Below are 18,187 nucleotides of genomic sequence, written 5' to 3'. Positions count from 1 at the left end.
CAGGGATTGACATTTCCCACTGAAGCAGTGCACTCAGTTTTGATATACTAGTTTGTGTACTTTCGATAATGTGCTTTGCTGGTGCTTTATGTGTAGGGTACAGGCCAGAGGCTCAGGGGTGGTAAGAGGCTTCACCAGAGACAGACTGGGGAGCAGAACAGGCAGATCTACAAAGTACACTGCTGAGGGGAGCGGCGGGCTGGTCAGGAGAGGTCTGCCCGCACCATGTGGTCACCTCCAGGGCAGGCGGGAATCGAACTCATGCGGCAGTGGCTTTAGCTTCTCAGTGCTGTGCTTTAACCCACTGCACCACAAGGGAGGGCCAACTTTGTTATTTCTTTATTGTTTTTGATTGAATGTCTTTTATATGCATGGTACAAGATTCCAGTGTTAGGGAGAAGTTCTTGGTGAAAAGTAGTTATCAGTTCCCTCTTTGAAAAAGGAATCATTGACACCATTCCTGTGTGTGTCTGTGCTTGGGCAGTTTGTTCATATACTGGTACACACATGCATTTGTTCAAAGATGATTACATAGTGCAAACTTTATACCTTGCTGTTTACACACAGTAGTACATCTTGATATAGCTCAAGAGTCCACATTGGGACACACAGATTTACCCCCATCCTTTTGATGGCTGCATACTATTCCATGCTTCTGCCTTGCCATATATATATATATATATTACTTATCTATATATTAAATATATATTGGGGCCTCCCTGGTGGTGCAAGGGGTTAAAGAGCAGCACAGCTGCCACAGCACAAGTTTGATCCTCAGCCAGGACAGCAGACCTCTCTCCTGTCTCACCTGATGCTCCCCTTAGCAGTGTATTTTGTCCATCTTCTTGTTCTGTTCCCCACTGTCTCTGATGAAACCTTTCACACACACAACCTCCTCCCCATACCTCTAGCCTATATCCCAGTTCTAGTGTGCATGAATAGATAAATCTTTTGAAAAGATTTATTTATGCATGAAAGAGCTGGAGTGTAGGTCAGAAGTACAGGGGCTGAGAGGATTCACCAGAGAGTCCTACTCTGTACAGACAGCAGAACAGGCAGATGTACTGAAGTACGCAGCTGAGGGGACCAGCAGGTGAAACTGGAGAGATCTGCTATGCCATGTGGGTAGCTCCCTGGCCTGGGATCAAACTCTTGCTGCAGGGACTGCCAATAGTTTCATAGTGCTGAGACTTAACCCCTTGTGCCACCAGGGAGGCACCATACCATCCTTTTTTAAGCAACGATCTTTTGAAATATATTTGTCTCTACCTGTCACCAGAAGCTGAATTTCTAGGTGCTGTTACTTTTTAATTAGGCAGACATTTCTAGATCATTCTTTATATATGATTGAAACCATTGTAATACCATTAGCAGTGTGAAGGTACCCATTTCTCTACACACTGAAAAACAACACAGTTCTTACTCATACTTTTTTTTTTTTTTTTTGCTAATCTGATGATTGTAAAATAACCCATCATTGTAGTTTGTGCTTATGGGTCAAGTTGACTATTTTGTTCAGTGGTCAGTCCAGTGTCAAGTGTCAAATCTCTTTTAAATATCTTTCTACAATCCTTTTTCTAATGGATGCTTATGGTTTTCTTAAATGTTTTCTGTAGCTCTCAGTGTGTTGGTTAAGTTCTCTTTAAGTTCTCTTTTGCTGGATTTAATTTGTTTTTCCAGTTGGTCACTTGTCTTTGTTCATGTGTTGGGCTGGTTCTCTAGAAACAGCATAAAGCTAGAGAATGTTAGATGGTTTATTTATTCCAGACATGATTTCAGGAGAAGTAGGGTGAGGGTAATAGGTAAATACAGAGGAAAGAGATGTACTGGACCTGAAATTAATTTTTGCCCTCTGACCCTGTCCCAGTAGACCTCTCTGTCATTGAGGAGGGTTGAGTGGGGGAGGGCACTGCCTGGGCTGGATGATTGCATTTCACTGGGGGCAGTGCTCTCCAGAAGGAAGCAGTTGTTGGTCAGCACTTGGAACAGGCGGAGGCTGGGTACACGGGCCAGGAGGCGACCAGTGTAGCCCCCATATCAGGCACACTAGCAGAGTGCTTTTGTGTCTATGGATAGCTTCATAGTGCTGTGCTTTAACCCCAGGTGTCACCAGTCAGCCCATATAAATCTGTTTTTTAATCAGATTTTTGTTGTTCTTTATAGTTATGGATTTTAATTCTGCCCAGTTGTTTCTCAAAGTAAGTTCACTCCTTCCAGACGCAGCTTCAGGGGGCCCCAAGGCCATAGCATTTGCTGTCCCTCCTTTACTGCGCCTATATTCCTTTCTCCTGGCCACTCTGCAGGCCTTGGGGTCTGAGCTCTTTGTCATCCTGCCCCATTAGGTATTGGTTGCTTTGTCTACCGATGAATGGGCAGGAATGTTGGGGTCATGTATGGGACCACCCACTGGCTGCCTTTCTGTGTGCTCACTTTATATTTTAAGTCTTTCCCTAAAAAAGATCCTAGGAATCTCCCAGGTTCAGGTATGCCCTGGGCTTGGTCCTTTGCCTTTTGTACATGTTTGGGTTTTCATTCATCAACATTAAATCCTAGGGTGTAAGAGATGACATAGCAGGATTCTCCCTCCATGGTATCAGTTTTTTGTTCATTTCAGAGGTGGTAGCAAATGCTAATGCGAACAACTATCAGGAACTTTTTCTCTAAACTAGTATGATGAGAAGTGCCTGTGTAAATATTACTATTGTTTCCCTGACCTTTTCCCTCCAGTTTCAAAGCAGAAAATAATCTCTGAAGATGTGGTAACAATTCAATAACAAACAAACAAAAACCACAACACTTGCCTACAGTACATGGTTCTTTTAATAATCTTGAGTTTAGTAGAGCTGCTGAATGGGCCTTCAGTAGCCACTCAACAGAGGATGCTGCTGGCAGCCTGGACCCCTAAGTGTCAGCATCATCTAGACCCTGTGTTCCCAAACATCTGGGAGATTCCGTTCTCCAAGTAAATGCCTTAGTTCCGCTGGAGTAACGAGGAGAACCACTTCAGCGTGTACTTGCCTCTTTGTCAACAGATCATCCTCATGGGACTTTGCCTCTCTGTCAGCCAGTGTTTCTGGGTCTGGGAACCAGGTCAGGGATTGACATTTCCCACTGAAGCAGTGCACTCAGTTTTGATATACTAGTTTGTGTACTTTCGATAATGTGCTTTGCTGGTGCTTTATGTGTACCTTGTTTTGCCACCCAGTGCTCTTGCTCCTAGGAGCTGCTCTGTTGTAGGAGCTGTCTCCAATGGCCCCTATATACCAGGTCTCCCAGCTGCCATTTTGACCATGCGTAGTCACTGCCTGCCTGCCCTGCTCTGGTGGCAGAGTGCTGTTGCCTGGCTTCTGTTCTCTCAATACCCTGTTGTCCCCTCATTCCTAAGGAGCCTGGTTCTGTAAGCTTTCCCCTCTGTTAACTGCACCATCAGAACTCAGTCATCATAGCCTCTCAGTGCCCCTTCCTTTCAGCTCATGTTTATGAGTGGCATGTCTTCTTGATCCTTGAGAGGGCTTTCTATGGATCCCTTTCAGTGCACCCACTGCTGAATCTTTAGACGCCTTTCTCCACAGTTCTCCATAGCAGTTCTTCACACTTGTCTGTTTACTACTAGCCATTGCTGTGCTGAGCCACGCTAGCAGAGTGTTAGACGCTCACTTGGGATCAATATAAAAACCTGACTAAGTTGAATGCTGCAACAGGAGAGACTCATCTAGCCAGCGGTCCGTCCTGTCATCCCAGCGCCATGGGCCCGCTTCCCGCTCAGCCACTATGTGCCGGGCAACCCCTGCTGCCCCTTTGGGACTCAGTTAACTCCTCCTTTTTAGGGCTAGTGTGTGCCCTAGTACAGCAGTACCCCCAGTGTATTATATTGACATTGGACCTCAGGTATGAGTCTTCTTACAGGAAGTGGTATGGGGAAAAACTCCAAGGAGAGCAAACATCTTTGTGAAAGGTGCCTGTCTCACTTGAGGCTGGAGTGTTGTCACCAGCAAGTGTATTGTGCTTGTGTGTGTGAGGGCTGGGGACAGTTTTCTATCTTCCAACAAGTGGGGATGGGCTCTTCGGGCCAGGAATGTCAGAAGAATCTGAGGATGAGGTTCATGAGTTCATCTACCGTAGTGGCCCTTCCCATGTCTCGGAGCTCTGCTTTTAGCACCAGGACCAAGGCTCTGCTTTAGGAAACCATTTGCTCAAACTTAGTAGATGAAAGTCACAGGGACGCTCACTTGGGATCAATATAAAAATGGATATTTACAGTATCTCTCTAGCAGTGAAGTTTGGAAGGAGTTCTTTGGGTATGTACCCAAAAGTGGTATTACTGGGTCACATGGTAATTCTATTTTTAGTTTTGTGAGGAATCTCTATATTGTTTTCCCATTGGCTGTGCCATTTTACATTTCTACTAGGGTTCCAGTTTCTCCACATCCTCCTCAAAATTTGTTTTCATTTTGTTTGTGGATCGAAGCGATTTGGTGTGTGTGAGGAGGTATGTCGTTCACATTTTGATTTGTATTTCCTTAATGGTTAGTGATGTCGAGCATCTGTTTTTTTTTTTTTTTTTGTGGCCATTTGTGTAACTTCTTTGAAGAAATGTCTAGTTAAGTACTTTGCCCATTTTTCATCAAGTTTTTGTTGTTGAATTTTTAGGAGTTCTCTATATGTTCCAGATATTAATCCCTTGTCACATGTTTTGCAAATATTTTCTCCCATTCTGTGGATTGCCCTTTTACTGTGTGGACAGTATCTCTTAATGTACAAAATTTAAAAATTTTCAAACTGCAATTTTTGTTGTTGTTGTTGTGTCTTTTGTATTATAGCCAGGAAATCATTAATAATTCCAATCTCATGAAGCTTTTGTCATGTGTTTTCTTCTAAGAGTTTTATTGCCTGCTTTCAATTTGACATCTATACCCAGAAGTCAAATTGCTGGATCATAAGCTAATTCTCTTTTCCATATTGCCCCACCATTTATATTCCTACCAGCAGTACAGAAGGGGTCCAGTTTTTCTGCATCCTTGTCAAGATATTTTCTCTTTTGATAGTAGCCATCCAAATGGGTATGGAGTGGTATCTCATTGTGGGTTTGATTTGCATTTCCCTAATTACCAGTGAAATTGGAAATCTTTTCACATGCTTTTTAGCTATCTGTATGTCTTCTTTGAAGAAATGTTTAAGTCTTTGAGAACTATCTATGCAAATCTGTTTTTTAAAAAGATAACATTTATGCAAACAAGAACTGGGGTATAGGCCAGAGGTGCAGGGGGGAGGGAGGTGTGTGTGAGAGGATTCACCAGATACAGAGTGGGGAACAGAACTGGCGGATCTACTGAAATACACGGATAGGGGAGAAGCAGGTGAGACAAGAGGTCTGCTGCACCAGGTGGGTCACCTTCATGGTTGGGGATTGAATTTGTGCTGCTGTGGCTATGGATAACTTCATACTGCTGTGCTTTAACCCCATGTGTCACCAGTCAGCCCATGTAAATCTGTTTTTTAATCAGATTTTTGTTGTTCTTTATAGTTAGGGATTTTAATTCCATATTAGATACACGGTTGTACTCTACTGATTGTACCCTTCATATATAAAAGGTTTTAGTTTTGATAAAGTCCAGCTTATCTGTTTCTTTTACTTTCAGTACTTTCGGTGTCATAGCTAAGATCATCGCAAATATCCAACGTCTTCTAAAATCTTACAATTTGAGGTTTTATATTTAGGCACTTGGTCTTGAGTTAGCTTTTGTCTGTGCTGTTAAAGGTACAGCACTGCTTGTTGAAAAGTCTTCTCTCTCCAGTGGGTAGTATTGGCACCTTTGTTAAAAAATGAACAGACCATGGTGGGGTGGGGTGGGGATGAATTTTTATTTCTGGGCTTTTTATTCTATTCTGTTAGTTTATATATCTAGGTTTATACCAGTACCATGCTGTTTTGGTTATTGTAGTTTTGTAGTAACTTCCTGGACTAAGAGGAAGAATTGATGGCATTTAACAGTGAAATGTAAGCAAGCATCTGCATTTGATTTACATGAACAAATAAGGGTGGAGAACCCTCAGGGAACAGATCTTTGGAAACATTTTGGAATGTTAATAGGTAATTAGTTAAGAATGAGCAAGCAGTTAAATGTTCTGCTTCTATATTGTTACACTGTTTGTATAACTTAATGGTTTATAAACTCTTTAACTGCCTCTGATTGTCAGAGGGGAGTCTGAGCCCTGTAGATAGTGGGAAAACCAACATACAGTTTTATTTTATTCTCTCTCTTTATGAGAAGACGAAATCTAAAACTACCCCCCTCCTTGAATTGAATATTTTATTACATGGTAATTGTCTTTGAGAACTGTGCACACACAGTTCTGCACTCAGAATGATCTGCTTGGGGTAGACTAAGTATGCCTAAGGGGGAAATGAAAAAAAATTTATAGGCATTTATTATAGGAAACTTTATTCACATCACTTCCAGTGCTATTGTTAAATCTGTCCAAGGAAGCAGAACTTGAGGGAGGAAGGAAAAAAATCTTGGAAAAAATTCAGCAGAGGCATAGCATTTTGTAATATATGAAAGCTGAGATAATGTGTACTTTTGCTGTGAGTTTTCTCTGTGAAATGTGGGGAGATGTGTGTCAGTGGGCAGAGAGTAAGAGAGGTGGTGTGAAATAGACTTGCAGTCTTCAGTGTAAACAAATGTAAAAATGCATTTAAGACAGTTAAATTGTAACTGTCTTAAAGTAACCAGTACATCCTGTGCTATTGTAATAGTTTCACCGCCACTTGCTTTTGCTGTTGGTGGTATGTTAGAGAGCATCTGCTTAAGATGCCTTGAGATGCTAATTATCTCTGAGTAGTTCATCTCCCCAACTTAAAAAAAGAAATCACATGGTTCATTGACCCTCCCCCTCACCTTGTTCAGAGTCATCTGTAGTCCCAGTTCCTCCATGTTCCTCATAATTGCTGTTACTCGTTTCACTTATCCCATGTACTGTTCATCGAATACATTTTACTATTTTCATTTTGAACTGTTACCTATTAGGTAAGTTAAAATAAGAAAAATAAAAGGTGCTTTTACCCTTAGTTATTTCTGCTAACATTTTCCCTCTTTGAAGATTCGTTTCTTACCCAGTCATTTTTCTTATCTCAATAAATTCTTTAACTTTTTTAAAAAAGATTTATTTTTATTTATTTATGCATACAAGAACTAGGGTGTAGTCTGAGGGGTGGGAGGGGTGGTTGAGAGGATTCACCAAAAACAGAGTAGGGAGCAGAACAGGTAGATTGACTGAAATGCACTGCTGAGGGGAGCAGCAAGCAAGACAGAAGTCTGCTGCCTAGGTGGATCAGCTCTCTTGCTGGGGATGGAACTCAGGCTGCAGTGAGTGGCAATATAGCTTGACAGCGCTGGGACTTTAATCTTTGTGCCACCAGGGAGGCCTTCATTTAACATTTTTTGCTAGATAACCATGAAATCACTCAATTTTGGTTTCAGAAAATCTATTTTTTGTTTGCTTTTGAAGGATAATATCACTGTGTTTAAGTTGTAGGTTGGCTTTTTTTGACCTTCAACAATTTATTTCATTCTTCTTCATACTTGCAGGATTTCTGAGTAGTTTAGTGTCATTCTTACCCTCTCTTCTGTAGGTAAAGGTAATTTTTTTCTGTAGGGTATTTCAAGATTTTTTTCAAGACAAGATGTAGGTAGGCTTTTTTTTTTTTCCTTTTTGTTATCTTGTTTGCTTTCATTCTGCAGTTCCTGTATCTGTGATATATTGTCTGACATTAATTTGGGAAATTGATAGTCACTGTTGCTTTGTTTCTTTCACTTCTCCTGCTGGTGCATGTTACACCTTTTGAAGATGTCTCTCAGTTTTGTGATTTTCTATTCCTTTTCTTCCATTCTTTGCTTTTCAGTTTTGGAAGTTCCTATTGACATGTCCCCAAGCTAACTGACTCTTTCCTTAGCTGTGTCCATTCTACTGAGGAGCTCTTCAAAGGCATTCTTCATTTATGTTACAGTGCTTTTGATTTGTAGTGTTTCCCATTGATTCTTTTTTAGAATTCCCACTTCTCTGCTTATATTACCTGTTTGTTTTTACATGCTATCCACTTTTTCCATTAGACCCTTAGTATATTAATCATAGTTGTTTTAAAATTCCTGGTGTCATAAATCCAACATCCCTGCTCTATCTGAGTTTTGTTCTGATGCTTAACCTATTTATTCAAATAATTCTTTCTGTCCTTCAGCCTGACTTGTAATTTTGTTGACAGGTGAACTTGATGCTTCAGGTGTAAGGAATTGTGGTAAATAGGCTTTCAGTGTGAGACTATTTATCTGGCCAGGGTGTAGGCTGTGTGGGTCAGTTGCTGCAGCTGTGGTGTTGGGACTAAATAGGGTCTGAGATACGTCATCTGTCACACTGAAACTGGTTGGTGGGGTGTGGGGGAGGCCTGTGATTGGCAGGTCTCTCAGTCCACCCGTGAGCCTGTGCTCTGGGCTGTGACTGGCATATGGGCCTCTCACTTTTTTTTTCTTTTTTAGGAGAGATGGAAAGTCTAGAAGGGCTGGAGAGTAGTTAAGTAGTTAAGTACTCCCTTCCCCAGGGTGGGTCATGCGCTCTGGTAATGATTTCCCTTAAGGAAAGGTCCTTGTTAAACATGCTTTTAAATGATTCTTCCTGCTGGAAGCAGGAGGGGATTTTTCTCTAGTCTTCACTCTGAGATCTCAGAGGGACACTGACAAAGAACTGAGTGTGGGCTCTGTAGTACTAGTCCTGTTTTCCTCTCTAGCTCACCCAGCCCACAATGCAATGCTTGGTCATCACCCTCCTGTTGCTCCTGCAGAACTATCTCTTATGGATTCCCCTGCCCCTGTCACTCTCCATTGGATGGGGTGGGGGTGGGGGTGGGAGGCACAGCAGTCTGCCCTGTGACCATGTTCTCTGATGGATTGAAAAAGAGTGGTTAGTTTTCAGTTTCTTATAGCCCTTTTCTTGTGAGGATGCAAATGAGGACTTGCCATCTCCCTCTTCAATAGCGACTGTAAGGAAAACAGAGTGGCCGAGGCTGTCTTTCTCTGGCCACTAACCTCCATAGCCACTAGCTGAGGCCTTGTTTTCCTCCCAGGTTTCATTACCTCCACGTGATAGAGTATGGTTGCAAAAGGCTTAGTAGGTATAGGGCATGTGCATATGTAAATACAGACACCTGGCTTGAGAAGCAAATTAGGAGAGAGGGGAGAGAAGCCAGAGAGAGAGCATGGAGATCACTCAGCTGCCTATCTCCTCACTGGTCTGCCTCTACCTGGTCTCCTGCTTAAGCATTAAAGGACTGTGAATCTACCGAAGGCTCTAAGATTCTTTTCTGTCTGCCTGAATTAGAAAATTATGAAAGAAAACCACATGAGACAGAATCACAAACACCGCTGACACCGCTGTGACCACATTCACAGCCTCTTGTGCTCTGTCCTTACTGGTTCTTTTGGGGTTCAGTTTCCTATGCAGGACAGTTGATGGCAGCATCAGCTGCAGTATAGTAGGGTGAGAGATTCACCAAGAGTTGGGAGTGCGCTTCTCAGAGGAGGCCTCTGGGCCAGAGTTGAGGCCCGCAGGCCTGATGGTGGGCAGGCGGCAGGCTCCTGCTGTGCTCTCTGTGGGTCCATGACAGTGCTGACCGGTCTTCCCTTTCTCATGGCACTTTCTCTCTACACTTTCTTTCAGTACTTAGGTCAGTTAACGTCCATACCAGGATACCTGAATCCCTCCAGTAGGACCGAAATCCTGCACTTCATAGACAATGCAAAGGTAATCCCATCCTCCTAACTCTGTCCTCCCAGCCCTGCCCTCCAGCTCTCCTTCTCTGGCACCAGCTTGCTGACTCTGACCCTTGGCCCTTGTGGCTGTGAGGGATGATTCAGTTCCATTATGTGGTGGGGGTACACTTGCTTCTTGGCTATAGACTGTTCTCAGTCTTAACTTTCTCCTTGTGCTCTTGGGCTGGTCCCAGAATTCACATTTAAGATGTTCCAAAGCACATGCCTTAGGTTTGAACCTAAAAGTTTGAATACAGTTGCGCCCCTGCAGTAGGGGTGACTGCCCTGAAGGCACCAGCACTTGCCCCCTCAGTTACCCTGGTCAGGTAGGCATCTGCCAGCACATGAGACCCTGCGTTTCTGATGTTCTGTGGTTCTTTCCAGAGAGCCCACCAGCTCCCCGGCCACTTAACCCAGGAACACGATGCTGTGATTAGCTTGTCTGCCTACAATGTCAAACTGGCCTGGAGAGATGGGGAGGACACCATCCTCAGGGTCCCCATCCATGACATTGCTGCCGTGTCCTATGTGCGGGATGACGCCTCACACCTGGTGATCCTGAAGACAGGTACAGACCTGGGAGTGGGGTCAGAGGGTTGGGGGCCAGAGGGTTGTTGGGCAGAAACAGCTCCTATCTTTCTCCTGAGGTATGAGTTCACGGATGTAATGAAGGTCTGGAGGCAGTTTTTGGTCAGCTGTTGCTTCCTGTCATGCCCAAGAATGTGTCCTCCTATTTCTGAGGCGAGCCTTGGCCAGAGGAGGGCTGTGAGACCTAGGAGGTTGTGAGGAATAGGTGCCAAGCCTGACTACTTTTGCTCAGAACTTTGTGGGTCAGCCTTTCTGCTTGGTGCATTTCTTTCTGGGAAGGTGGTACATCCCCCGGTGCCTGGGTGTGGTGGTGCGCCGAGAGCAGAGCGCTGAAGCCTCTGGATGGGGTTAGGGTGTGGGCCTCGCCTTTGGTCACCTAGTCTTCCCAAAGCAGTGGTTGCACAGATAGGACCAGGCTGCCAGGGTGTTCTCAGTCTAGGAGATGTTCTGCGTTTGTGCTGTAGGAGAACTGGAAATAACCTTGAACCAGCTGTCAGCTACCTTTACTTAACCCACTGTCCTTACCTGGCAGTGACAGTGCAGTGCCACCTAACTATAGGTGCCACCTAAATCCTAGACCAACTGCCTGCCAGGTTCTGCAGATTCCCCTTTGGTGTTGAAGTCACTGAGAAATGAGGAGAGTTATGGCTTCACTCACACTGTCTCCTTTGCAGTGACACGCTGGGAGCACTGCAACACCAGCATGTCTTGGGCACCTTTGCCCAGTGCAGGGGGCTGGCCAGTGGCAGGGCGTGAGGGTACTGCTTGGGTCACACACTGTACTTAAGGGAGTGTGGCTGGAAGCCTGTGTTTCTGTCTCAGGTCCATAGTTCATGGGGGATCCAGGGCCCTAAGAACAGAGCCCCAGTGAGCATTCTCATCATAGGCCCCTTGAGATTGGGCATGCGCCAGACAGTGTTAGCTGCGCGCCACACAGGTACCCCTGGATGGTTTGTGATGGCACCAGAGTCACAGCCCCACTGCTGGGTGCAACTCTGGCTTAGGCCTCCCCTGGGACACACACACACACACACACACACATTAATGAATACATGCTCATACCCGTGCGTGTCCCCCACACTCACACACACATTCAGCCACGCCCTGCACCCACCCACGCATGTGTAACACACTCCCTCATACAACTTATTCACATGTGCACTTGCACATTGTGCGTACCACCCACACACATTCATTTGCATTCTCAGCACTAATCCACGTGCACACACACCAGTTGTATCAGACTGCACATTCTCACACACAATACCACTTATATACATTCACACGTATACATACAACAGTCACATGCTCACACACCTCTGACTTGCACTCGTTTATTCACACTCACACACACTTCACTCATACTACTCAGAACATGTACACACACACATCTCTGTTCTGACCAGAGCCAGATCTCTGTGTTCTGATATTCCCCCGCCTTCCCTTCCTCACATTCAGCGAGCATCTTCTGGTTTACTGACAGGCAGTTTTAGGCTAAACAACATGAAACTTCCCATATTTAACTATATTAGTCTTTAAAACTTTCAGTTTAATGACTCAGGCTAGTACAGAGAATTTGACCTGAGTTGTCTTATGTCATCTCTACAGTAAATAGTTTTCTTCCACTGTGATGAGTAACTGGAAGCAGACAGGTCAAGTGACTTGCAAAGGTGCCTAAGTTGGCACCTACGTATTGGTACTGATGGGCTTTAGGACCTGGCTTTGTAACGACCACACAGCACTGCTTCCCTGGCAGTGCCAACTCCTAATGTGGTGCAGAAGGAGCAAGGTTTAGGTTATCCTTAGGGAGGGACAGGAATAGGGAGAGTGGCTGCTTATTTGGCACATTTTAAGCAGATGGGCTCGGGGAAGTGGTCCACTTGGTTCTTTTGCTGAGGACGTCTCTGAGCATTGATCACTAGAACGGATTTCTAAAGAAGAGAGTGACGGACTTTTAAAAGATAGGGGGCTCTTTCCAAAAACATATGAAACCAGGACTCAGGGCTTTGAGAACTTTTGCTTTAAAAGAAGAGGATGAAGCCCTGTGTCCCAGGGGCTCTCTGCTTCTCTTTAACAGATTAACCTGGAGGGAAGCCTTTGAGGCCTGTGAGCAAGGCTGACTTCCCTCGTGTCTCTGAGGCTCCTCTGTGTGTCAGATGTGCTGTGTATGAGACTGTGGACTGGACGACCTCAACCCAGATGGTGACAGTGAGAGCTAATGTTTAGGGGGCGCCTACACGCAGGCTCATCTGTATGCCCCTTGGGCCCAGGATGTGCTGGCATTTAGGGCAACTTGGGGAGGGTGGGTTGGAATCAGATGTGGTTGTGGGAGGTTCCAGTGACAGGACTGAATCGGAGGGGGGTGACCAGACACCTGTCTGTACCAGGATGGAACAGACCGTGGAGACATCTTGTAAAAGGATGTTTCTGAGGATGTAGGCAGCAGGTGGCGGAACGCAGCAGTGACCTGTGTGACCGGGGGTAGAAGTGCCCTTGGCTAGATGCTGCTGGATGCTGCTGAGGGCAGAAGTGGGCTCACTGAAAGACTCGCTGGGCGCGAGTCCATTACGCTGCATACCTGCTTCCTGGAGCCTAGCCGCAAGGATGAGCCACAGAGCTAACTTAAGATGTTCTAAGTCATGTTAAAAAAATAAATAAATAAAAAGGAACAAGTGAAGTCAATTTAATGTATTTGGCTCTCTGTATTCAAAATACCCATTAGCATATAGTGACTACAAAAGTTACTAATGGGATAGCCCATGTTCTTTGTACTTTCTGAGACCCTACATGCCTACATGTAGCTTGAGTGTAGAGAACAGCTTAGTATGGACTGTGTTTTCCAGGCTTACTGCCAGGGCCACCACGGGGCAGTGTAGGCCCAGGGTCTTCTGGCCTTAGAAGGACTCAGCTTCCCTTGCAGGGCCCTTTTCCTTCAGAAGCTTCCCCAGATTGGGGGACCCTTGCTGCTTCAGGCAGGCATATAATTGACCCGTGTCCCCCCAGACCTTGTTTGTTCAAGGAGGTAGTGTTAACAACAGGGACAGTCCGACACACACCCCAGGGCCTGGGCCTTGTTCTCCTGTGGCTCAGTTTCCCCACTTAAGTCAGGATTGTATTGCTAGCCCATCACACATAAACTGGGAGCCTGTGATTCTGTGTAAGTCAAAAGCCACTGCCTATCAGTAATTTTGTGTGTCAGCCTGAGATATTTGTGCTATTTTTGACAAGCATGCTAGGAGGTAACAGAGGTCATCATTTGCAGCAGGCAGTGACTGAGGCGCATGAAGGTGGTCAGCTGTCCTTGTCCCTTGCTTAAAGAAGGTGCGGGAAGGAGTGTTTCAGGAGATAGGCATCTCCCACACTGAACCATAAGGAGCAGTCCATAAGCTACTGTTAAGTTCCCACAACTACCCTAACCAGCTGTGGTATTAACTTCTTAGCCCAGGACCCCGGCATCTCCCCCAGCCAGAGTCTGTGTGCAGAAAGTTCCAGAGGCCTCACTGCAGGCTCGCTGTCGGAGAGTGGAGTAGGGCCCGTGGAGGCATGCTGCCTGGTCATCCTGGCCACAGAGAGCAAGGTGAGAGACGGGGTGAGGACCTGGGGCTTTGCCCACAACCTGCCAGATCTCCTCCTCCTGACTGAGGCTGTGCCCACACTCGGCTCGTCCGCACCCACACCCAGGCCCAGCCCTGCCCACAACTCACCAAAACCCACAGAGTAGAACTGCTCTAGCTGTGCTTATTTTTTCTTCTTTTGCTGAGTCTCTCCTCCGCTCTGAGGAATCCTTCTCTCCTCAGCTACCCAGAGGCTACCAATCTGATCTGTTTATCCAGACATTGCCCTGTAGCCCTTGGGACTGAACTGCCCTACAAGGACACTGCTTCCACAGACGGCACACATGTGAAGTTGTTGTGGCAGTTGGGAAAGCTGTCCCTCAGGCTGCCCTGGGTGCTGTCCCTCCTCCCTGCCCCCCTTCCCAAACCTGTTCGAGGATGTTGGTGGTCTAGGGCTGTGGGGAGAGGACAGTCACACCTGGGCCCTTAACCCTTGGATCTGGACAGCATCTTGGCAGTGGGCTGGGCTACTCTTGGCTCTTTGGTGGTAGAAAGCAGAGGACACGTGGTTCTGCTGTTTGCTCAGCACCTGATGCATTGGGTGTCCTGGAAGTTGCTTAGAAAGGCACAGCTTTGTCGTTCTTTCCCCTCCCCCCTCCAACTTGGCAGGTTGCTGCGGAAGAGCTGTGCTCCCTGCTTGGGCAAGTCTTCCAGATTGTATACACGGAGTCCACCATCGACTTTCTGGACAGAGCCATATTTGATGGGGCCTCGACACCCACCCACCACCTATCCCTTCACAGTGGTATGTTGGGTGAAAGGGTGGGGAACAGGGGCTCAACTTCCCAGGCTCTGCAGTGAACTCAGCAGCCTGGCGGCACTGGTATGCAGTGATGCTGTTGCCATTTGTTTCGAGACTTTCCTGTTTGCATTATTCCACAGATTTAGTCAAGGCAGACACACACTTCTCCCCTTCCTGTGTGCTTTTGAGCACAAAGGCCTGGTGGCTTTGTGCATGACCTTGGGGGCTATGAACATTTACCATATGACTGAAATCACTTCACCCAACGCCGAACAAAGGGCGAGCATAGTACTCTGGAGCATGTTATGGGGCTGGGGGCTGGGAGCAAGGTGAGTGTGAGGAGCCTTCCTTCTGCAGTGCCCAGACCTCAGCTGCTCTCTATGCAAGGGCCCTTCCAGGGTGAAGCAGCAGAGGTAGTATGTGGGAGGAAGCGAAAGCAGCCCTCGAGGCTGGCCAGCAGTGGGAACCACCATGCCGCTGCCTCCCACACTGGCTTCTCCTTGAAGCATTTCCAGGCGTCTGTTAGTGCACACAAAACCATCCATACCCAGCCCACTTCACTCAGTCTAAACACCTTGTTGCCAGACGCATGGTTTTTTGAGGATTCACGACTTGTCTCTGTCAGAGGGACAGAAAGATACTGAGGCAGTGCAGCTGCTGCCAGGGTGGCCTTTCCCTGGGGTAAGTCCCAGCCCTCTGCCCTCCTTAGTGTTCACCCATCAGGGAGGAGGTAAAGCTGAGGACAGTCCTCCTCTGTGTCTACTAAGTGGACTCTCTGAGGAAGGGGCTAAGTCAGGACCACATCTTTGCCCTCTTCTGCTGCTCTTGTGGGAGTAGAGAGCTGGTGAGAGCCTCGGCTAGTGAGCTGTGCCCTCACGGCAGGGTGGTTCAGGCCGAGTCCAGTGACCTGTCCAGTGAGTAGCAGGTGGTTTTTCCAGCCACATTTAAACATTCAAATGTACAGTGATTCATTCAGTCCATATACAATTAAGTTCCCAGTAGGATATTTTTTTAATTAAAGATTTATTTTTTTATGCATACAAGAACTGGGGTACAGGCCAGAGTGGGGTGAGAGGATTCAACAGAGACAGAGTGGAGAAAAGAACAGGTAGATAGACTGAACTACACTGCCAAGGGGAGCAGTGGGACAGGCACATGCTGTGCTATGTGGGTCACCTCCCCGGCCAGCGATTGAACTCATGCTGCAGACTGTCCAGAGCATCACAGTGCTGCACTTTAACCCTGTTTGCCACTGGGGAGGACCCAAGGTCTTTTTTTAAGTAAGGACTTGTACTAAAGTGTATGTAAATCTTAAGTGTACAGTTGAATGAGTTTTCTCAAAGTAAACAATTCTGACCTGAACTTCTTAAGGGGGCTTCCTTCCTGGCTGGCCTCTCTACTTGGCTATTCTTTGTGTCCCTTAGGTCAGGTCTCCACACGTGCATATGCATCACCCATGCTCTCACACATGTGTGTACACACATGCATTACACACAGTCGCACATATATACACACAACTCAATATATTCATGCACGCTCGCTCACAGTGCAGACCAGCAGTGCCAACACGCACACCCAGCAGCGTGCGCGTGCAGGTTGCATTGCGTATTCACATGCACACACAGCACAGTCACGCAAGCACGCGCACTCGCACACCTGCACCAGCATTCACACGGGCACCCACACGCTCCTGCATTTCTGCCCTCGGGCCCTTCTTACTGTGCATTCTCTTCTGCTGTCATAGATCGTCGAAACCGAGCAGTTTAAGCTACACACATTTAGTTTCTTAGAGTTCTTCACTGACTGACATCAACGTGCCAGCAGAGCGGTGTCCTCTGGAGGCTCCGGGGCAGAAGCCACTTCCTGCCCTTTTCAACTTTTGTACCCTTCCTCCATCTTCACAGCTGGTTACACAGCATCTCTCTGACCTGTGATAGCTTCCTCTGGCTCTCTGCCCCTCCTTTCACTTCAAAGGACCTGTGACCACCCTATTTTAAAGTCAGCAGTGGAGTAGCCTCCACCCCCCACCCTCTTGCCCTACATTTGACTTACTTCACTTCCACTACCACCTCCCTCTCCCACACGCCTACACCCTCACCTGCCTGTCTCTTGAAGCTCCCTCACTTCACACGATACAGTTTAAATGTCCCTGTGGTCTATGGCACATGGACCTTCCATCGTTACCCAGTGCTTCCTGAGTCGTTGCTGATGCCAGACCTTTTGCTGGTCTCAGGGTCTCGGGCATCCTGGCTTTGTCACCCCAGGGAGCGGCTTATCCACACCTGGAGCTTGGCTGGGTCTGGGCTGGGGCTCTGAGTCTCCTGTTTCCACATGTGGCTTTGCACGCACCAGCTGTGTGACAGAGGGCAAGTTATACAACTGCTTTTATCCCTCCTCTGAAACGGCACCGCATGATGCCTGCCCATGTCCTAGGAGACAAATGACAAAGGCCCTGTGACCTCCAGACAGGCCACCATGTAGCTTCAGATCCTTGGCCTTTGGGGTATCCTCTCCAACTTGGCTAGACCTCCATGCCTCCTCCGTTTCGTGCTCTTCCCCCAGATGACTCTTCCACCAAAGTGGACATGAAGGAGCCCTATGAGACGGAAGCCAGCACTTTGTGAGTACCCTGTCGGCAGCCTCCTCGTTGCCCCTCCAGCCAGGCCAGCTGTACCTCCTCAGTGAGAGGCCCACTGGTGACCACAGGGCTGACCGCGACCTTCCCTCAGCCCCTCCCCGTCTAGTCTTCACATACCTTCCAGTGAATGGGCTCTCGGTCATGGGGGTTATGTCACTCTCTGCTAGAGACCCTGACGGGCTCCCAGTTACTTTTAGCTCTCTGCTGTGCCATTGTGTCCCTGTCTTGGTTCTAACCCCTCCCTCCACCAGCAGGGCTCCCCTCTTCTCAGAGTCAGTCTTATGCCCAGGCAAGCTAACAACCCTTGCCTGTAACCTCCTTTATTCCCACTGCTGGGTGCACCCCTGGACTAAGTGGGACTTTTTAGGTCTGGGATACAGGCATCAGGGCAGGGGCCCTGAGGAGCCAGCACCCACACACTCGTGTCCTTACAGCTCCTTCCCTGAGTGTGTGCACACAGGCGGTGTCTCGCCCTTGTCCTTCTGCATGCAGACATCACCCCATGCCAAGACCGTCAGTGAGAGTGAGCTGAGCGCCACAGCCGCCGAGCTGCTCCAGGACTACATGCAGACGGTACACACGCCTGTGGCCTGAGCCGTGGGGCCCCGGGTGCCTTGGTTGTAGAAGCTCCTGAGGGTGGCGCAGGGGGTGACGGAGGAGGGGGAGAAGAGAGAGGAGGCAAAGGAGAGCTTGCTTCTGCTCGGTAGGGGAGGCGAGTAAGTAGGGCGCCTCACGCCTTGGCTGTAGTAGCCAGGCATCGCCTTCCCCACTGGGACAATCTCTGGGGAGAGGATGAGCTGGGTGA

The 18,187-nt window shown here is 47.3% G+C and overlaps 1 protein-coding gene across 3 annotated transcripts in view; it reads left to right on the top strand.

The window, feature by feature from the left end:
* CCM2 (cerebral cavernous malformation 2) overlaps positions 1-18,187 on the top strand; it is a 55,224-nt gene that overhangs the window by 34,807 nt on the left and 2,230 nt on the right. For all 3 annotated transcript variants that reach the window (XM_012720273.1, XM_012720272.1, XM_004676540.2), the window contains 6 exons: positions 9,709-9,792; positions 10,185-10,368; positions 13,829-13,965; positions 14,612-14,747; positions 17,307-17,364; positions 17,817-17,955. In XM_012720273.1, the coding sequence (XP_012575727.1) occupies positions 9,709-9,792; positions 10,185-10,368; positions 13,829-13,965; positions 14,612-14,747; positions 17,307-17,364; positions 17,817-17,955 (738 nt within the window). The remainder of the gene's footprint in view (positions 1-9,708; positions 9,793-10,184; positions 10,369-13,828; positions 13,966-14,611; positions 14,748-17,306; positions 17,365-17,816; positions 17,956-18,187) is intronic.

The sequence above is a fragment of the Condylura cristata genome, unplaced genomic scaffold, assembly GCF_000260355.1.
Source record: "Condylura cristata isolate star-nosed mole 26May11 unplaced genomic scaffold, ConCri1.0 scaffold00004, whole genome shotgun sequence".
Classification (NCBI taxonomy): Eukaryota; Metazoa; Chordata; class Mammalia; order Eulipotyphla; family Talpidae; genus Condylura; species Condylura cristata.
This window is presented reverse-complemented; position numbering and strand designations above follow the sequence as displayed.